Below are 22,050 nucleotides of genomic sequence, written 5' to 3'. Positions count from 1 at the left end.
CCTGCCAGTTCCATCAGATTTCTACTACCTACTTAGTAAGTGACAGCGGCATATAAAAAAAAGGAATTTACAACTCATTTTACTCTGGAAGAAACATACTTATTTGTTTACACAAATTTAAAATTTTACAATGTTTTGTGATAGTGATTCTTTAACTCGTTCAAGCAGGATGGACAATATTGGTCGGCAGTGAAGGAGTCGGCTACTTGTTGTCACATGATTTCCATCAACACAGAATCGATTTTTGATTTCAGGGCATGGAAGCACATCGTTCAGATCGATTAGTGAAGGAGAATTGTATAGGGTCTTGCTTGTAGTGTGTGGGCCACCAGTCTATTTACTTTTGGTCGACCTGTTTTTTGATCGCGTAAGTCAATCGCTTAGTCATTCGATGGAAAATTGAGTAATTAATGGGCACCTTTACTTACAATCCAATTTCGAAGGACGGCTCCGCTCACAGACTTGCGATGATGGGCAGATGGACCACGAGACAGACCTCCCCTCTCTGATTGAATCTGATCAGAGAGAGATTTGGTGCCTGCCCATACACTGCAGACCGATTCCCGATATATGGCATTGGCCTAGCGATGCCGCTTCCACCGCCTGCCTGGCCACCCCCCAAGTGTAAAATATCCCCCTAGTGCCCGTGCAGTTTAACATCCCACCTGTCCCGCTGGCGCGTTTCCCAGCATCCTCCGCTGTCACCCCCCTTCCTTACTTCCACGACAAGACTTGTTTATCCCCTGATGACGGCAGACAGCCGAAACTAGTCGGGACAAGAGCGGGCAGCACAGAGCAGGGTCGAGTACTGAGGTTCTTAGTACCACACTGGGTGGGAAGCGCTACATGCCTGGGAAGGGTCCTAAGTGGATTAGTGGAAGTAGGAGTTTTCCTCGTACCACCTATAATGCCCTTTTTATCCAGAAATAAACGAATTTGACACTATCCACTGAATGCATCCGTTTGCTTTGTTTGCACTCTGAGTGCACACAGGTGGCGGAGTGGAAAAACCATACATCATAGGAAGAATATACCTGCGCTGTGAACTGCTATTAGAATGCTTGATTGGTTAATTTGCCTGAAATGTATCATTTTTCATTCAATTCACCAGAATTATCAAATTGGATGGTTGATCAGGCCGAAAAATCACTAGTGCTTTTTTAACAAAATGTACCCAATTATTTTACTACTTTTAATATTACGGCTTTCCCCGCAGATTCCCCTCCAGTACAGATGTGGGACCGTCACACAAGGTGTTAGTTTTGTTTCTTGGCTCTCCTGCCCTCCCCCCCGCGCCCTTCCTGCAGATGTTACGGGTTCCAGTATGTAAATCTCAGCGATTTGCATAGGCAGCGTGGCACGGGCGACATCCTGCTGTGTGTGTGCGGAGGCAGCTGCTGTGGGCGCAGGAATCTGCGGCGGGGTGCAGGTGGTGACACAACTGCTCACCTCTTCCTTTTCCTCTCCTCAGACACAGCTTTCTGTGGCTTTCCTGGGAGTACAGAGTGTCAGAGCCAATGTGGCAGGGAGGCCTAGGGGTGCGGTCACTACAAACTCAAAGCAAACCTTCTAAACCACTTAACGAATGTGTTGTTTAGGTACAGAAGCCGGGATTATGCTAGCCATGTGAGGGTTCATAACAGCCCAATACAGCAAGCAGTCTATCAAGTACATTTCAAAAGCCAATCAGGTAGTAGCTAGTAGGGACTGTTTCCTCCACCTGGGTCTCAATTCACCAAGATCTCTTCAGTAAAAAATGTAATGTGAGGTAAATTACCTCATGCAAGTGCGGGGATACTTACCTCAGGAGGGGGAAGCCTCTCCTAATGAGGCTTCCCCAATCCTCCTATGCCTCAGGAATCCATGCTGTCTCCCCCGAAAATACAGCAGTTTTATGATGGGGCCCAGGCGGGAAATAGCTGAGCCCGATTCAAGTCCACCCTACTGCGCAGTAGAGCGGACCCGATCAGGTTCGGCTATTTCCACCTGAGCCTGACCGGAAAGCCGCTACTGGATCGCAGTAGGTAAATATTTACCTCGCCGGAATTCGGAAGCTAGATTCTCTAGGGTGAAGAGGATGGGGAGGCCTGATTAGGATCCAGAGGCTTACCCCTCCTGAGGTTAGTATTCCTTGGGGGGGAGGGCGTTGTTCTTTCAATTTTCACTTATGCGGTAAGAGTGGTATCCCCTATGTGACATACCCCACCACCACCATATAGCTTGCCTAGTAGTCTGGAGTTGAAGTGGTAGTGGTCTAGTGGCAGGGAGAAGGGGACAACATCATTCCTCCCACATTCTCCATGGGTCCCCCCTCCTGTGTCCCCTGTAGAGTAGGGTGCAGTGGTGTTGCTTGTTAGTGTATCTCACCTGCTCCTCGGCTGCCCGCTTGATCTCTGCATGTCACATGTTATTATGCAACATGCAGGAAACAGGAAGTAGAGTGAGTGGACGGCTGGCGAGAAGCATAGACGCATCGGGATCAGGTGAGATTCACACACAAGCTACACCTCTGTGCTCTACACTGCAGGGGGCCACAAGACGGGGACCATGGAAAGGGAGGGAGGAATGATGTCGGCCCCCTCTTCCCGCCTCCCCAATGTTAAACAGCCCTGCCGACTGGAGCCTCGATCTCTTCTGCCCAAGTGTCAACACTTCCATGGTGACGCCCGGTGTGCCTCGCTCTCCCTGCACACCACTTAGTACGCCACTGAGTCACATCACAATGCTGCAGAGGGATAGAACTTTAATCTTACCCATAATTCCATTGTTCTCATTTATTTTTTTCAGCAATCCCAAATGGTGCAACGGAGGTCCCCCTCCACTCCAGTGTGAATGTGACCTGCTCCGGCTGTAGTGGCTCAGTGTCATGGCAACGCCAAAACCATACAGAGTGGACACAGGAGGGCGGCCATCTTTTCCTGCAGTCCATGAGCTACAAGGATGAAGATATCTACACCTGCTACAGTAACAGCACCCCCTTGTGTTCATTGCAGCTGGTGGTGAAAGGTGAGTGCTGGGGACTCGTATGGGTCTCAATGCTCCTCAGGGGTAAATTCTTGGCAAGACCAATGTTATTCTAATGCTGCTGCTTAATCCACAGATGAGATTGAGAAGCCGGAGATTTTGTGTTACCTCCGATTCCCCGCCCACAACATTACCTGCGAATGGACGCCCACCAAAGAGCTCCCCCCACAGGCCACCGTCAAGCTGATTTCATGGAGGTAATAGCCTGTGTTATTTGTACCATGGCTGATACACAGAGGACACCTGGCCATCTATACCGGGGAGTCACACCTGGCTACCGATACTGGCAGTCACACCAGGCTACCGATACCGGTGGTCACACCTGGCTACCGAGACCGGCGGTCACACCTGGCTACCTATACTGGCGGTCACACCTGGCTACCAATACTGGGGTCACACCTGGCTACCAATACAGGGGTCACACCTGGCTACCTATACTGGGGGTCACATCTGGCTACCGACACTGGCGGTCACACCTGGCTACCTATACCGGGGGTCACACCTGGCTATTAATACTGGGGTCACACCTGGCTACCTATACCGGGGGTCACACCTGGCTACCGATACTGGGGTCACACCTGGCTAGTGGCTACCTATACTGGGGTCACACCTGGCTACCTATACCAGGGGTCACACCTGGCTACCTATACTGGCAGTCACACCTGGCTACCGATACTGGCGGACCCACCTGGCTACCGAAACTGGGGGGGGGTCACACATGGCTACCTATACTGGGGGTCACACCTGGCTACCGATACTGGGGGTCACACCTGGCTACCTATACTGTGGGTCACACATGGCTACTGATACTGGGGGGTGGGGGGGGGTCACACATGGCTACCTATACTGGTGGTCATACCTGGCTACCTATACTGGGGGTCATGCCTAACTACCTGGACTGGAGGTCACATCTGGCTACCTATAGTGGGGATTACATCTAGCTACCGGTACTGGGGGGTGGTCACATCTAGCTACCGGTACTGGCTACCTGGACTGGGGGTCAGATCCTCCAGGCACTCCAGTTTCCTCCCACATCCCAAACACATACAGATAAGTTAATTGGCCCTAGACTACGATACATACACTATACGATACATACATAGACATAGGACTGTGGTAGGGGGATTAGATTGTGAGCTCCTCTGAGGTACAGTTAAGTGACAAGACAATTTACTCTGTACAGCGCTGCGGAAGATGTTCGCTATATAAATACTTAATAATAATGTCAGCGCTCTCTGACATAATATGCATAAGGGGGGATATGTGTGAATGCAATGGTCATTAAGCTGCAGCTTTGCATTTCCAGCTTTAGGCCTCTTTCACAGAGGGACGTTACGTTTTGATGCGACGTTAAAGTCGCAACGCAAACTAACATCGTAACGTCCCAAAAACTCACAACGCAACTCTATGCCCTGTTATCGTCGCGTACAGTAGAGCATTCAGGCAATGAAAAGTATGCTTCCAGGTCATTACTGAGCATGTGCAAACAGTCCAACGCAGCTAATAACGTGTATAACGCACAGCATGCAGCACTTTCTAATAATGCTACACGTTACAAACACAACGTGTGCACTGTGAATGTTGCACAGACTTAGTATTGCTGTGCGTTAGTCCATGTTAAAACTTTTTCTAACGTGCGACTTTAACGTCTCACTGTGAAAGAGGCCTTAAACCACTATAATATACGTATATAATTCTTTGCTTTCTTTATCTTCTTCATCTTGCCTATACCCTCTCTCTCTCTCTCTCTCTCTCTCTATCCATCCATCTATTTATCTATCTATACTGTTTGTATAGATCAGGGGTCTCAAACTCAATTTACCTGGGGGCCGCAGGAGGCAAAGTCAGGATGAGGCTGGGCCGCATAAGGGATTTCACAAAAAAAGTCTATCAGCAATGTAGGTAGAGGTAGAGTGAGAGGGGCGGGCAGAGGCGGCGATGCGCCGCGATTGACGTCAGGAGGGGCAGAGCTGAAGCTGAAAGCTCTGCCCCTTCCAGGAAATGCTGGCGGATTGCCCCCTGGGCGATTTGGGGGCTCTGCAGCCCTCGTTTAGTGGCAGGGATGCAGCGGATTACTTGGGAGCACTGAAGCGAACCATAAGGAAGCTTTTGCCGGCGCGGGCCACAAAATATTGTATCGAGGGCCGCTAATGGCCCGCGGGCCGCGAGTTTGAGACCCCTGGTATAGATACATTGTCTGATGCGCGTTTGCTCTCTTTCCCTTTAGAATACGTGACACTCATGTCATCAGCACCTGCACCTTCCAGAGGCCTGCTGGGAAATTTAGCTGCACTTTGCAGTACGAGGAAGGAGACTCCAGCCCCCACTTCCTGTCCCTGTGTGTCACTGGCCGCATAGACCGCAAGATGAGCAATGCCCTGAAGTTATCTCTGGATGACCTATGTACGTAAATATATCATACGAGGGCTGGGTGACAGTCAGCCCCCTTAAAGAGAACCTGAACTGAAAATAAAAAGTAAAAATAACCATACACAGGTCATACTTACCTGCTGTGTAGTCTACTCCTCAATCTCATTCTCCTCTCCTGTGTCCCATTTGTCCACTGTGATCAATGGAATTCTCCGTCCTCCATTTTTAAAAAAGCCTATTATCCCATAACTGCTTCCTGGTCAGCACACTGTTAGGCCTAGTGCACACCAGAGCGGTTCGGCAGCATTTTACAATCCGCTTGCGGATGTTGAAACGCTTGGGTAATGTATTTCAATGGGCTGGTGCACACCAGAGCGGGAGGCGTTTTGCAGAAACGCATACTCCCGGCCGGGCTGCTGCAGATTTTGGATTGCGGAGGCGTTTCTGCCTCCAATGTAAAGTATAGGAAAAACGCAAACCACTCTGAAAAACGGCAGTTCAGAGCGGTTTTGCAGGCGTTTTTGTTACAGAAGCTGTTCAGTAAAAGCTTTACTGTAACAATATAAGAAATCTACTACACCAAAAACGCTTCCCAAAACCGCAAAATGCTAGGAGAAACGCTACAGAAAAATAAGAAAAAGCGTTTTTAAAATCTGCTAGCATTTTGCGGATCTGCTAGCGGTTTTTGGTGTGCACCAGGCCTAAAACTGTAATATCGCCCACTTGAGCCATAGGGAAACATGGACATTACCTTGCACATTCAGCTGCTGATATATAACTGGTATATTTCATTTCTGACAAAATATTGTCAGAACTGGAAGGGATCACTGTAAAAAGAAAATGGTGAGCTTCTGAGAGGAACGGACGGTGAGGTTAGTATGTAATATTTATTTGCAGCTACGTCATGTGTTTATTTTAAATAATTTTACTCGCTTCAGGTTCCCTTTAAGCATACCTCCCAACTTTTTGAGATGAGAAAAAGGGACACTTAAGCCACTCCCCTGCCACAACCCTGGCTACGCCCTCACCACGCATCTAGTCACGCATACCATAAAGATTTCATAAGAAAAATATGTTGTTTTATAATTCAAACCACATTGGTCCTTTCTGTCCTGGTTCATTTTCCTTCATAGTAACATTTTAAAATGAGTAATATATCAATTTAAAAGTTGGGAATAACGTTTAGAGTCAATCAATCACATTTTTAGTATAGAAATACATATATTTACATAGAAAGAGGGACAAAGTTCTGAAAGAGGGACAAATGAGGAGGAAAGAGGGACAGAGGGACAGGGCTCCCAAAAAGGGACTGTCCCTCCGAAAAAGGGACAGTTGGGAGCTATGCTTTAAGTCTCACTGCTCCTGCATGGGATGGGCTGTGTTACCAACAGGGGGGCATATGGCTGGGGGAATACTTCTCACCCTTCACACTTACAATAAGCCCCACCCCCAAGAGCAGATGATACTGTGGCAACACTTTTTATGGAGGGGGGGCGACATGAATTGCTATTGGCTTACCACACTTGTTTTAAAACCCCTGGCTTGAAAAACTGATCACATGACCAGGAGGACAAAGGTCTGAGAGTCAGTATTTCAGGCTCTGTGGGTGAGGTTGCTGCTTGGATTACATCCTCACCAGAGTTTAAACTGGGTCTACACATGCCGATGTATCTTATCAATCGATAAGATCCGACAGGTCCGATCTCGTTGCGGCCAATTCCCTGCTATTGAACCCGACGCACGCGCGGACGAGCGGGGATGCGAAAGAGTCGATCCGGCGGCTAATTGAGCCACCGGATCGCTCCGTGTAGATGGGGCTTAAGAATGTAAGGGGGTGGAGCACAGACTGAATCTGAAAAGCTTGCAGCCTAGAGAGCAGGCAGTCTGTGAAATAGGAAGTGATTTCCAATCGAGATGGATTTCAAAGTGGATTCAGCTGGAGAGAGAGATAAAACCTCTGGCAGATTTTTATTTTTGTTCTGTGTCCCGTTTTGGGAGAATTTCCTGTTACTGTCTGCGGTGATACCAGAAACAGGAAGTGAGGTTTGCTAGAGGAAAGAACAGTAACCGAAATCTGTTAGTTGATTTGTTCCTCTTCAGCGTCATCCACAATTAAGAACTCTAATCTAAAGTATTGACTCCAGATATAAGGCTCTGTTCACATCTAAAAACGAAATTGCTGACGGCAATTTTTGTTTTTTTGAGCTTTTTACCCCCCCCCCCCCCCTTCCAGTGCTTCACTACGCGCTACAATTTTGTGCAAAGCGCTATTGCAGAGCGATTCCGTTTTTTCACTTCCTAACATCAGTCGGAAAGTGAACTATTTGACCCGGAAAAGAATAAATACAATGTATTTTTTCTTAAAATCGAGAACGCAATCACCACACAAAGCGATTTTGTGAGCGTTTAGCGCTCTTCCTATACCTTCCAGTAGACCAAAATTGCCCCAAAAATGGTACAGGCACTGCTTTGCGGAGCGCAAAGCGGACAAAACGCGTTGATATGAACCGTCTCAAAGAGATTCATTGCACAAGCGTATTGTGGGCGATTTTGAAAATCGCCTGCCCTTTGAAAAAAGGCCGAAAACGCCCCTAGTGTGAACAAGCCCTTAGGCCCCATTCACACTTAGAAGCGCAAAACGCCGGTGATTTTTGCCGGCGTTTTGCGGGAGTGATTTTTCGCGATTTCACACGGAAAAAAATCACTGGACAGTGCAGCGATTTCTCCGCAATCGCGTTTAGCACTTCTATAGCACTGAAATGCGATTACTGGGAAATCGCCTGAAAATGCTGCAGGCTACGCGTTTGCGTTTCGCGATTTTGGGCGATTTGCGGCGATTAGCGCAAATCGCCCAAGAACAGGCCCATAGGGTTTTATTACACTAGCACTTTCAAAAGCGCTAGCGTTTGAGCGTTTTGCCGAAATCGCCGGCAAAACGCTCAAGTGTGAATAGGCCCTAAGAATGTTTTAAGCAGACTGTGGAGATATCTAGGACCAGTAGCAAAGTAATCACCCAGGGGCGCCTTTAGGCATAGGCAGTACAGGCCATTGCCTGGAGTGCCATTGGTCCTGGGGGGCGCCATGTCGCTGGATTAAGCCCCACCCCCAAATTAAGCCCCACCCCAGACTAAGCCCCACCTCGTGGGTGTTCTATTACTTGCTTCTGCTGCATCTACTTAGCGTAAGTTGCAGGCAACTGCCACCTCTGTGCCTTGTGCTTTCTTCTTTTCCCTTTTTTGCCTCCTTCTGTCCCTTTTGTGCCTTCTTCAGTTCCTTGTGCCATGTCTGGCCACCTGTTTGTCCTTCTGTCCCCCTTTGTGTCTCATTCTGCCCCCCATTGTGCCTCTTTTTGTCCCCTATTGTGCCTCATTCTGTCCCCCTGTGTGCCTCCTTCTGTCCCCTTATGCCTCCTTCTGTCCTCCTTTGTAAGTTCTTCTGACCCTCATGCTCCCCCCTGTGTGCCTTCTTCCTTACTTGTATTTTCTTTCTTACATGTATTTTCTGGTGAAACGCTGCTGCAATTAGTGTAATTTCTGGTGAAACGCTGCCACATTACAATTATTTTCTGGTGAAACATTGCCACATTAGGATTATTTCCTGCTGAAACGCTGGTGCATTACGATTATTTTCATGGGGGCGCCACAAGTTTTCACACCTGGAGTGACAAAATGGCTAGAGGCGCCCCTGCAATCACCAATGGGGAATATAGACAAGGGGGGCCCAGTTTCAGTTTCTGGAAATAAGGGAGTCCGCCCTGGGCCTCATGGCTGCCCCCTTGAAGTGCAGAGTAGTGAGCGAAGTGGAGGAAATAATTAACTCACCTCTCCAGGCTCCACCTATGATCAACCTCCTCCTAGGCACCACTGTCTGAGCACAGTCTCTCATCATTTGATTTGTCTGCAAATTTTAGCGGTTTACGTGAAGCGAGACAGCGCTAGAATCATAGAGGTGGTGACTGGGGAGGAAGTTATATCGTCTGTGAAATCCGTAGTGGTCAGTGTTGCCAACTCATCCCTTTAATTACTGACACATATGAATTATACAGGTTTCGTGGCTAGGTAGATGCAGATAAGGCACTGATTATCTGTAAGTAGCCACAGAACCTGTATAACTAACGCTACGTACAGACATGCGATAACGATCGTTCGTAAGCAACGACGAACGATCAATTAAGGAGAGAAATGAAAAGGTCGTTAGTAAAGAGATGTTGAAAGTGGCAAACGATCAGATCGTTTCCGAACGAACGATGCGGAAGTGACGAACGTATGATGCAGCGCATCTATTATGCTAAACGTTATTCAGATCAATGAACCCGGAACGAACGTCATTGTTAATGGCCAGTAGGAAAGAGGAAGTTGCGTACAGAGATTATATATATATATATATATATATACACACAGAGAGAGAGAGAGATATAGATAGATATATCTCTATCTATATACATCTATCTACATCTATATATACATATATATATATATATATACATATATCTATATACATCTCTCTGTCTCTCTCTCTCTGTCTGCGCATGTACGGTACTTAACGAACGATCGTTTTTGTAACGATCAGCATACACACGTACTTTTGCTAACGATCGTCGTTACAAAAAATCCGCCAGGACGGATTTCCAGTTTGCAACGACTTCAGTCGCTGATCGTTACCCTTAACGATCGTTAGCGGTTATTTTGTAACGATCGTCGTTATAAACGATCGTTAGTCGTTCGTTACCAACGACTTTAGTCGCATGTCTGTATGCCCCTTTAGATATGTCAGTAATTAAAGGGATGAGTTGGCAACACTGGTAGTGGTAGCTAATTCAGTGGTTTAAGGAGGGCCCCTCTGGTCAACGGGTAACAGTGCAGTCACAACCTATGCAGCCCCCATTGGCTATACCACTGTCTTTTCTCCATCCTGTACAAAATTTGTCATCTGTGCATCTGATGATTTTTCCTGTTACCTCCAGTGCAGCCCAATCCACCCGTCAACGTGACTGTCACCGCTGTGAATAAACAGCCCAGAAGACTCCGGGTCACCTGGTCACGTCCTGAGCATTGGCTGGGCTACTTCTACAAGCTGCAGTACGAGGTGCAGTACCATGTGGAGGGCTCCCCACACGTCTCTAATGTAAGTGGAGGAACTGAAGGGCCCCTCTGCCTCTCCATGACTGCTCTCCTTCCTGTCAGTCCGCTTAAACTCCTCCCCCAACTAGCTATCAGTACTAGGGATGGTCACTGAGATGCAAATAATTTGGAGTTGATGCAGGATTGTGCACATTTTGTATGCAGGATTTGATTGGTTCATTTTCAAGCCACATAAATTTGCATGCAAAACTTGCATAATGCTGCATCAACTCGAAATTATTTGCATCTCATTCACCATCCCTAATCAGTACGCCCATCAGGGTAGGAACACAGCAGGCAGAAACGCTAGCGTCACGGAAAACACACATAATGCAAGTGAATGTGCCGCATGAAAAAACGTATATGTTTGTGTTCTGCAATGTGCACTTTTAAAAATGCTGGTATTGCTGCATATTTTTCCAAAATGCATCTTAAAGGACTTCCGAGGCCAAAATGAAGAAAATTACACTGTACCTTTTTCTTACCAGAATCCACGGAGGACGCCCTGCGCGTCCTCCACTCCGTTCCGCCATCAATGAAGGCCTTTCTGTTCCCCCAGGGCTTGCCCCGACCCCACCGAATGGGTCACATCGATGCCACCCCTAAGATGGCCGCCGCCTTGATCCGCGGCTGTGCAGTACGCTTTGCCGCGATTGCGACTGCGCAGCCTTTAGCCCGCATCCCGCCGCACCCAACGTACCCTTCAGGAGGATGCCGGGACCCACTACGCTGCGCAGTCGCAATTGCGGCAAAGCGTACTGCGCAGCCGCGGATCAAGGCGGTGGCCATCTTAGGGGTGGCATCGATGTGACCCATTCGGTGGGGTCGGGGCAAGCCCTGGGGGAACGGAGAGGCCTACATTGACGGCAGAACAGAGCGGAGGACGCGCAGGGCGTCCTCCGTGGATTCTGCTAAGAAAAAGGTAAAGTGTAATTTTCATCGTTTTGGCCTCAGAAGTCCTTTAAGCACATAATTGCACGGAAAACTCACTAAAAACACACAAACGCATATGCAGCAAAACGCTACCTTTCCCACACTGCCTAGTGTGTTCCTACCCTCAACCAAAGTCCACTGCAAGCCTGATTTCAGATTACAGCAAAAGTAATGAACCCTTTGCTCACTTTAGGGCTCTATTCATAAAAAATTTGCGGTGAAAAAACTCGTGGAGAGAAAATAAAGCATCGGTATTTTAGACTTTTGGGTGGGCATTCATAAAAATGTTGGCAGCTGCGATGCAAGTGCGGAGATCTCCCGCTGAAGGCTGACGGTAAGCTGTCGGAAAGCATGCGGAAACACTTCAGCCGGCAGAGTCCCTCCGTGCGCTGCTCTCTCTGGGAGGTCTGTCCCATTCACTTTCATGTAATCCGAACACTTCTTGCTACATCCGAGGAAGAGGTATTTCCCGTCCTCATACCGCTTCCTCTAATCTCTATGAATGGCCATTTTGTTACATTTCCTAGATAAATCTAGAAAAACACTGCAGAAGGCGGAAATTTCTCGCTCTGCTGGGGAATTGTAACTTTTCTTGCGGAAACAGCTTTTATGAATGCCCACTTTGCTAAATGGACGGGAAAGTCTGCTGTTTTGAGCGGAAAACTTGCGGAACAGTTTTATGAATAGAGGCCTTAAGGCTCATACACACATCAGACCATAGTCTTTTGAAAATGAAAGATCACAGACCAATCTTACCACCCTTCATGTAGTATGAGAGCCATACTCTACACAGTCTATTCTATGGAGCTGAACTCCACATCAGAAAAAAATCTTTGCAAGATTCTGCACACAAAGATGCTGTACAGACACAAAAGATCAGTATCTGCAAAAGATCTGTCCCTGCCAAAATTCCATTCCTGCAAATTGCAATGATAGTCTATGAGATCTGCAGATCATCATACACGCATGATTTAACTGACATTCATCTGCAGATCAAGCAATCATCTGCAGATCTGAAAATCCATCCTGGTGGATCTGATCTGCAGATGGATGTCAGTTAAATCATGTGTGTATGATGATCTGCAGATCTCATAGACTATCATTGCAATTTGCAGGAATGGATTTTTGGCAGGAACAGATCTTTTGCAGATACTGATCTTTTGTGTCTGTACAGCATCTGTGTGTGCAGCATCTTGCAAAGATTTTTTTCTGATGTGGAGTTCAGCTCCATAGAAAAGACTGTGTAGAGTATGGCTCTCCTACTACATGAAGGGTGGTAAGATTGGTCTGTGATCTTTCATTTTCAAAAGACTATGGTCTGATGTGTGTATGTGGCCTTAGGCTCAGTTCAGACTGGGAGGAAAAATGCTGCCTTTTCCCGATCACAGGGAAATGCAAAAACGGACTGTGAATTGATTCTATGTTATTAATAGCATCCCATTTGCACTGTCAATTGGAACAGAAAAATAATGCAACTGGATTGGAATGTAATAGCAAAGTCCTGACCTGTAGCACTTTTCTGCAGCTGAAATGCTAGGTTATAGACAAAATGGAAGCCTAAGGCTTCTTTCCCACTAAGGCCTGGTTCACATTAGCGTTCGCTGTCCGGATTCGCCTGATCGGATCCGGACAGTATACTTTACAAACGGAACGTACGTTCCGCATAGCAATGCAAAGTCTATGCGGACGTTCACATGCGTCCGTTCCGTACAGAACGGAGCCAGATCGGATCCGAACTCCGGACACTTTTCCAACATGCGCTATTTTTCGGGTCCGGATCATCCGGCCCACGCACCCGGACCGGAGCCTGACTGCACCATGCGGATATAGAAACCAATGGGGAACGGAAAGCACAGAACACACTGGCTACAAACACCTGACGTTCTACCCCACTTACTATGCGTATTCTAGCTGCCATTTTGGATGGGGACACATGGGCCCAGCATTTCTGGAGTGGAGCAGCAGTGACTAACGAGCTGGAGCTGTTTGGCAGTATGTCGGAGGTGGAGGTGAGGCCTAAACAGCGGAGGACCTGATTCTACAGGTGCACCTTCTGCTGACCTCCCAGACCCCAACAATTATATAGTTTTATTTATAACTTTTACCAAACGGATCCGGATCGCAGCCTTATACATACCTGATGCAATCGGATCGGATCCGGATCGGAACCGTACAGTTCCGATGCGGATCCGGTCATCTGGTCCATTTGGCACAGAAACGCAAGTGTGAACGGGGCCTTAGACGTTGCGTTAGATGCTAAATTAAGGTTGCATAACGTGCACCTAACGCAACGCCTAGTGGGCTAGAAGCTGGACGTCCGATCGAGCCGTGTTAATCGGCTCTTCATGTGTACTGTGATGCCGTGATGCGTATTCTTGGACGCATGCGGCATCACGTGGTCCCGCCGGACAATCGCCACACAGAGCGGCGCTCCAGGAAGTAAACACTGCACGTCACAACGTGCAGTGAATATTAATTAGCCATGTGCCTGGCCAAGGAGGAGGAGGGGAGACCTCCTCCTCCAACATTACTGAGCATGTGCAAACAGTCTAACGTGGCTTAGCCGCGTAGAACGCACAGCATGCAGCACTTTGTTTTTAGCTGCTGCGTTACAATGTAACGCAACGTGGGCACTGTGAACAGCACATTGATCTTTCATTGCTGCGCGGTGGGCTGCGTTACAGGCTGCTCTAACGTGCGCCTGTAATGTTTCACTGTGAAAGCAGCCTAAGAGAATGGACATCCAACTCAACAACTTTATTGAATCGGATGAAAATTGGTGCCGCAACAGTCATGCCCGATCGACCATTTGACCAATTTTGGGCTACAATTCGATTGAATGTATTGGTTGAGGTAACATGAAAAGAGAAAAGTGTAGAGACGCTGGCACTGCAGTAGATCCTTGTGAGGAAGATGGAGGAGGGGGAAGGAGGCGGCACTGTCACCACAGCAGGCATGGAAAATGTAAATCCCAGCGTGCTCAGGCATAAACAGTATCTGTGCATAAAAAGGAGCAGAAAAGCGCCGGCACTGCTGTCATTACTTTAATTATGGGTTCCAGAACAAAATGCAGCTAAAAGTTCACATACATTGTGGAAAAAACATCTACCCGAGGTGGAGGTGGATCAGGTGCGGTGGGTGCAGAGGGAGAGGAGACTGACAGCCGTTTCGCGCTATGCGCTTCTACGGAGGCTGCAAGGTATTGGTTGAGCAAGCTGGATAATCTCAGGCAGACATGGTCAATCGAGTGTGCGGCGGTAACAGCGTCCGATATTACGACGACCCACTAAGACCTTTCCAGCTAGTCGTGTCCGGTGCTTCTCCTGAGTGTCGCAGGTTGTGTGTGTGCCACGTTTTATGCGTGCCACTAGGGTGGCGCTGGAGGGAGACACCGGAAGAGACCAGGAGTCAGCGCAGCTGTAGCAGATGAGATTACAATGCACGGGCAATGGGGAGGGGGCATTAACATTTGGGGGGCGGCCAAGCTGGCGGAATCGATGGCGTGAAACGGTCTATTCTTGAGAGATTTCATGCTGAAATTGATTGGGAATCGGTTTGTGGTGTATGGACAGGCAACAGATTTCTCTCGGATCACATTCGATCAGAGTGAGATCTGGTAGATCTGCCCATACATCAACAATCTAGATCTAGCTATGAAAAATTGATCCAAAATATCTGCCACTCCCAATGGATTTATATAAAAAAAAAATGGAAAAATGGTACAAATTTTCCAGCTAACTGCTGGAGGGGGAACTTGCAAAAATGCGAAAAGACCAATAGGGGGCGCTGGAGGAAATTTGAAAGATTCCCTGGGACTTGCCTAGACACTGCTGCCACACCTGCTGTACTCTCCTGGAAGCCCCGCCCCCTGCTGTATCACACACTAATGTTCTGTACCCCCACTGGCTCGTCGGGCCGAGGCAGAGGTAAGAGAGGCTCTGGCCTCAGGGCGCAGTGTAGGAGGGGGCGCACAACTCACTCGCTACCATTCCCCTATTGTGTTTGAAGCAGAGAGAAATAAGAAAAGGGGACTCATGGCAGTGACTGCAAGCCAGATAACTAGAGATTGTTGGGGGGGGGGGGGGGAGATCTTAGTCTAATAGCAATCAGTGTGTGTGACGGCTGAGGTGGGGGGATGGGGGGCACACTTTGGTGTCTCAGCCTTGGGTGCTGGAGGCCCTTGTCCCGGCTCTGGAGTTCCCTGCCCTGTGACATCCCTGGCCACTCCTGCACTGCTGCACAAATATCCCCTGCTCAGATGCTGGGGGGAGGACCCCACTCTGTCCGTTTTATTAAAATGCACAAGATGTGTATAGAGCTCTGAAAAAGTGTAGCACAGCAAAATGTAATATTCCTGCATTTAAACTCATTAAAAAAAGCTTCTGGGTTAAATACATATTTGGTGGGGGAAAATTTGCCATTGATCCCCCTCTGACACAAGCGCTGTGATTACAGCGTAGGAGATTTGGGCACAGCCAGTACCACCATAGGCCATAATGGGAATTACAGCTATAGCGGCGCAGTCGGGTAGGGATGGTCGGAAATGCCAATTTCCGATTCCGTGGTAATTCCGCCATTGCCGAATACCGATTCCGCTTTCCGCTACCAATTTCCGCATTCCAATGCGGAATTTCCGCCGGAAATCGCGGAAATTCCGCCCGACTTTAACATCGATTTTCTCAAAAACTATGAAGTCTTTTTGAAAACGTTTTTTTGCATCTTGTTCAGAAGGTTCTGTTTAATAAACCCTGAACATTTGGTGTTTCTAGTACGTACGAGGGCTTTGCTATTAACCGTTAAAGTCGGCGGATTTTTACTGTAATGTAAATGCAGAAAATAGGCAGAAGCAGATTTTCTGCATTCTACATTACAGTAAAAATCCGCCGACTTTAGCGGTTAATAGCAAAGCCCCTGTAAGTCCTAGAAACACACAATTTTCAGGGTTTATTAAACAGGATCTTCTGAACAAGATGCAAAAAAAGTTTTCAACAAGACCTTATATAATCCGCCTAACGCACTTGCATTGCCGATTTCCGCATTCCAATGCGGAAATGCAATTTCCGATCGGAATTTCGGAAATTGCATTTCCGCGGAATCCGAATGAGCATCCCTAGGGGGCACACTATAAGGACACAGAGGCTGGTGATAGTATGCAGAATGTGCCTCTTTGTCCTATATGAATTGCAGAAACCCACCTTTGGCTCTCTTTAGGGCCCGTTTCCATTATCGCGAATCTGCATGCGTTTTTGCTGCAGATTTCTGCATGCAGATTCACATAACCAATACAAGTTAATTAGCCTGTTTCCACTTGTCAGGACAACAGAGCGTTTTTCTCTACAAGAAAAATCTGCACAGCAGAGCCATCAGAATTAATAGGAAATGAACATGCGTTTTCGCTATGCGAATTTTCCATGCAAATTTGCGTACGTTTTCGCATAAATTCAATGTAAGGTCCTTTTTGGACTAGTGCAGTGCGATTTCTATGCGGAAAACGCATAAACAAATTCACATGCGTTTGCAAATTTGTATGCAAATTTTCATGCGAATTCGCATGCGTTTTCGCGGTCCTGTATAAGGATGCGAATTTAACGATATTAGTGCCCTTTGTGCTTTAACATTTATTATTAGGTATGCGAATCTGCATACATAAAACGCATGCAGATTCGCTGTAGTGGAAACGGGCCCTAAAAGCACACAGGCACTGACATGGTTACATTTGCATAATTACTAACATATGCGAAAACGTGCGCAAATTTGCATCTGCAAGTGTTTTTGCATTTCCCCTAACAAACTCAAGTCGGGTTTCGACTATGGACAATGCGGGGAGCCGCGATATACAGGTGGCGGGAAAGCCATGGAGAGTAAACAGCCAACTAGCGACAATCTGTGTGTCGCTAGCGTGACGGTTTTTATAATGGGGACAACAGAGCACATGGGGGGGGGGGGGGGGCGGGCTGGGGGTAATGTATAAGGACACAGAGGCTGGTGATAGTATACAAAATGTGCCTCTGTGTCCTATATGAATTGCAGAAACCAACCTTTGGCTCTCTTTAGGGCCCATTTGCATTATCGCGAATCTGCATGCGTTTCCTGCACACAGATTCGCATAACCAATACAAGTTAATTAGCCTGTTTCCACTTGTCAGGACAACAGAGTGTTTTTCTGTACAGGAAAAATCTGCACAGCAGAGCCATAGGAATTCGCACACCGCCTTGGGCATGCAATGTAATTCATAGGAAATTCGCATGCGTTTTCGCAATGCGAATTTTCCATGCAATTCGCGTACGTTTTCGTATAAAATCAATGTAAGGGCCATTTCGACTAGTGCGTTTCTGCATTTTCGCTAACAAACTAACATTGCACAAGTGGAAACGGGCCCTTACAGTATGTCTATAAACACTACGCTGGTATACTCTACTAAGTCTATTCTTTGACAGTATAAAAAAAATGGTGGATGTGGTCCCCGACAACCTGCGTGTACATACCTCTGCCCTCAATACTGAAGATTAACAATTATTACAAGCCAGGCTGGACTTTTGTAGGAAGAGCTGGTATACATCAGAGATAGTACACTTGTCATCAGGAACAGCTGAGACCCCTCACACATCCACATCTATATAAACCAATTGGCTCAATTTTCTTTTAAAGTCAAAATCGCATTTATCATTCAACTTATGGTGACAATAACATACCCCACACAAAGACTATAATTTTACAATAGTCTGGCTACATAGATTCATTAGCAAAGTTCTGCACCTAAATATGTATCGTTAATCTTAAAATCATTAGAAAATAAGGCTCCTCGTACTCAAAGTTGGCCAGCGCAATGCCTCATCATGGGACAGACCAAATGATTTGCATAGCTCCGCCTCCTTTTGACTGTATTAAGCCTGGCAGCCTTTCTATCTCACAGGCCACGCCTCCTCTGCCCTCAGACAGCCCATCCCAGGACTCAAGTCAGGTATGGACTATGGACAGAGGGGTGCACATGGCATCTGCTATAGGTGCCCCTTTTGTCTTGCCTGGGAGGGGCGCATCTGTGAGCAAATACACCCCTCCACGTCTGAGCACCGTCTGGCTGCCCACGGCCACTAGTGCTATTACCGCTACCACTACGCTGCTCGGCGCCCAGCCCGTACTGCATGAGGAGAGGACTGGCATCCTGCCAGCTTCTCCCGTTGGCCTGGCAATGTCGGCACCACTCCTACCCCCCTCCTGATTGGCTGCTTGGAGCCATGTGTTATGTGCCGCAGTGCCTGACGGGGGTGCAAGAAGATTGGAGGAGGAATGTGTGAAGCTGTAGTTGCCGCGGTGACAGCTCTCCAGATTCCAGAAGTCCCTGCCTTGCCTTCCCTGCAAACATGGGTAACCCTATGCTGCAGGGTTGCCAACTTTCAATATTAGGATGGGCAATCCGTCCTACAAGTTGTTCAATGCTGCAATTGTTTAATGTGCATGCACGCAGTATAGGTTCCCAGGCGGCTGAAACAGAAGTATTAGGCCTCCTCCGGTCTTACCTCCAATCAGTAAAACCCCTTCCTTGTCAGTGGCACTCTCTCGCCAGAGAACAGGAGTGAGGCAGCTGGATGAGCCCGCCCCACACATCTCCATACATGACAACAGCAGCATGCGGGTGAGTGTGTCCAGCATGGTATGTCTTATTATCCTCCTCCTTCTTGTTCTTCCACATCCAGATGGCAGGAGAAACAGGAGAGGTGATTTGTCTGGAGAGGAGAGTTTGCACTTTGCTCTGCTCAGGGCCGGGCCGAGGCATAGGCTGGAGAGGCTCCAGCCTCAGGGCGCAGTGTAGTAGGGGGCGCAGAATTCATTCAGCTGTCATTCCTAATTGTGTTTGAAGCAGAAAGAAATAAGAAAAGGGGATACATAGCAGTGACTGCAAGCCAGATAACTAGATATTAAGGTGTTGGGGAGGTTGTGGGCCCTTTGGCGCCTCTTAGTCTAATAGCAATCAGTGTGTGATGGCTGGGGTGGCAGGGATGGAGGGGCGCACTTTGGTGTCTCAGCCTTGGGTGCTGGAGGACCTTGTCCCGGCTCTGGCTCTGCTTGTGAATTGTCACTGAGCGACAGACAGTATTTTATTACAGTTGAGCATATTAGGCTCACTGCTCACTCAGTAACATTAGGCTCACTGCTCACTCACTCCGAACAACTGGACTGGTGCAGTGTCCTAATCTCCCCTACAATCTTCACCCAGCTGACTTGTGCAGACTATTTAGCTAGCAGACAGAAACCAGGCAGTGATCAGAACATGCCAGCGTGAGTGACAAGTATTTATCAACTTTCTGCAGTGCAAGGGTGTAGGGGCTCCAGGAAGGGAACCTTCTGATATGCAGATCTCTGACCAGCTGTGTAGGGGCTCCAGGAAGGGAACCTTCTGATATGCAGATCTCTGACCAGCTGTGACCTGAGGTCAGCTCTCCTAATGCCACTTCCACTTCTTTTTCTAGGCTTGATTGTTAAAGGGATACTTAAAGGGAAGGTTCAGGGAAACCTGTAAGAAAATAAAAATCCCTATCCACTTACCTGGGGCTTCCTCCAGCCCGTGACAGGCAGGAGGTGCCCTCGCCGCCGCTCCAGAGGCTTCCGGTCGTCTTCGGTGGCCGACCCGACCTGGCCAGGCCGGGCTCTTCTGCGCTCCAAGGACGGGCTCTTCTGCGTCCCACGCGGGCGCGCTGACGTCATCGGACGTCCTCCGGGCTGTACTGCGCATGCGCAGTAGTTCTGCGCATGCGCAGTACAGCCCGGAGGACGTCCGATGACGTCAGCGCGCCCGCGTGGGACGCAGAAGAGCCCGTCCTTGGAGCGCAGAAGAGCCCGACCTGGCAGCCGGCCTGGCCAGGTCGGGTCGGCCACCGAAGACGACCGGAAGCCTCTGGAGCGGCGGCGAGGGCACCTCCTGCCTGCCACGGGCTGGAGGAAGCCCCAGGTAAGTGAATAGGGATTTTTATTTTTTTACAGGTTTCCCTGAACCTTCCCTTTAAGCCTATGTGAAAAAAATCAGTTTTACTTACCTGGGGTTTCTACCAGCCATGGTGAATTTTTTGAAATTAAAATGTGTGAATTAAAAGGAACCTAAATTGAAACAAACAAAAACAAAGTTTCATTTACCTGGGGCTTTTTCTAGCCCCCTGCAGCCTCCCTGTGCCCGCTCACAGACCGATCCTTCAGTCCCCTGTCGCCACTTAGTTTTGTTCTTGCCGACTGGCCAGTTCATGGCAAGAGCAGCCTGTGCAGCCCTGGCCGCACACGTCCTTGATCACGCTCCCATCACCGGGAGCGTCCTGCACATGCGCAGTACGTGATTTTCACAGTGGCCAGCCACATGGCTAAGTCGGTAAGAAAGAAACTTAGTAGCAGCGGGGGCCCGGAGACTCAATCTGTGACGGCGCAGGCACAAGGCTGCAGGGGGCTAGTAAAAGCCCCAGGTAAGTGAAACCTTTTTTTTTTCAGTTTAGGTTCCCCATAATTCACACATAATAATAAAAAAAAAGTTGGAGAGGGTGGTGGGACGTGCGGGTGGTTAGAGTGGGGGCTTTGGGATTGTGGGTTTTGGGTGGCGCAATTTCAGTGCTCGCCATGGGCGCTATCTTCCCTAGGTACGCCTCTGACTATGGACAAAGCGGGGAGCCGTGATATACAGGCGGCAGGGAGCCGCAGCATCAATGTGAACAGCCAGCTAGCGACCATCTGTGTGTCGCTAGCGTGATGGTTTTAATAAGGGGGACAGCAGAGCATGGGGGGGGGCTTAGGGGCAGGGATGGTCGGAAATGCCAATTTCCGATTTCGTGGTAATTCCGTATTCCGCCATTGCCGAATACCGATTCCGCTTTCCGCTCCCAATTTCCGCATTCCAATGCGGAATTTCCGCCGGAAATCGCGGAAACTCCGCCCGACTTTAACATCGATTTTCTCAAAAACTATAAAGTCCGCCGAGTTTAGCGGTTAATAGCAAAGCCCCCAAAAGTCCTAGAAACACCAAATTTTCAGGGTTTATTAAACAGAATCTTCTGAACAAGATGCAAAAAAAAGTTTTCAAAAAGACCTTATAGTTTCTGAGAAAAACGATGTTAAAGTCGGGCAGAATTTCCGCGATTTCCGGCGGAAATTTCCGCGATTTCGTGGCGGAAATCCACCTAACGCGCACTTGCATTACCGATTTCCGCATTCCGATGCGGAAATGCAATTTCCGATCAGAATTTCGGAAATTGCATTTCCGCGGAATCCGAATGAGCATCCCTAGTAAGTACGACATCGTCAGAAGACAGAGCTGAAGTTGCTTCTAACCTCCTTGCCGGTCTAAAAAATCCGGCAAGGAGGCAGCGCTCGCTACATGATAGCCGCTAAGCGGCGGCATCCCCCCACCCACTCGCCTTCGGCGATCAGAGTATGCAGGGAATCCCGTTGAGAACGGGATTTCCTGCAGGGCTTCCCCGGTCGCCATGGCGACCGGGCGGGATGACGTCACCGACGTCATAGACGTCGTGACGTCAGAGGGAACCCCGATCCGCCCCTTAGCGCTGCCTGGCACTGATTGGCCAGGCTGCGCAGGGGTCTGGGGCGGGGGGGGGGGGCGGCTCGGCG

The 22,050-nt window shown here is 48.4% G+C and overlaps 1 protein-coding gene across 1 annotated transcript in view; it reads left to right on the top strand.

Moving 5' to 3' along the window:
* The first annotated feature begins 2,849 nt into the window (after window positions 1-2,849).
* IL6R (interleukin 6 receptor) overlaps window positions 2,850-22,050 on the top strand; it is a 37,457-nt gene continuing 18,256 nt past the window's right edge. The window contains exons 1-4 of the mRNA XM_068251447.1: window positions 2,850-3,006; window positions 3,101-3,221; window positions 5,252-5,427; window positions 10,358-10,518. Coding sequence (XP_068107548.1) covers window positions 2,928-3,006; window positions 3,101-3,221; window positions 5,252-5,427; window positions 10,358-10,518 — 537 coding nt within the window. The 5' untranslated portion in view covers window positions 2,850-2,927. The remainder of the gene's footprint in view (window positions 3,007-3,100; window positions 3,222-5,251; window positions 5,428-10,357; window positions 10,519-22,050) is intronic.

Source organism: Hyperolius riggenbachi, chromosome 9 (genome assembly GCF_040937935.1).
Source record: "Hyperolius riggenbachi isolate aHypRig1 chromosome 9, aHypRig1.pri, whole genome shotgun sequence".
Lineage (NCBI taxonomy): Eukaryota > Metazoa > Chordata > Amphibia > Anura > Hyperoliidae > Hyperolius > Hyperolius riggenbachi.
Note: the sequence above shows the minus strand (reverse complement) of the source record. Positions and strands in the feature narration are given on the sequence as shown.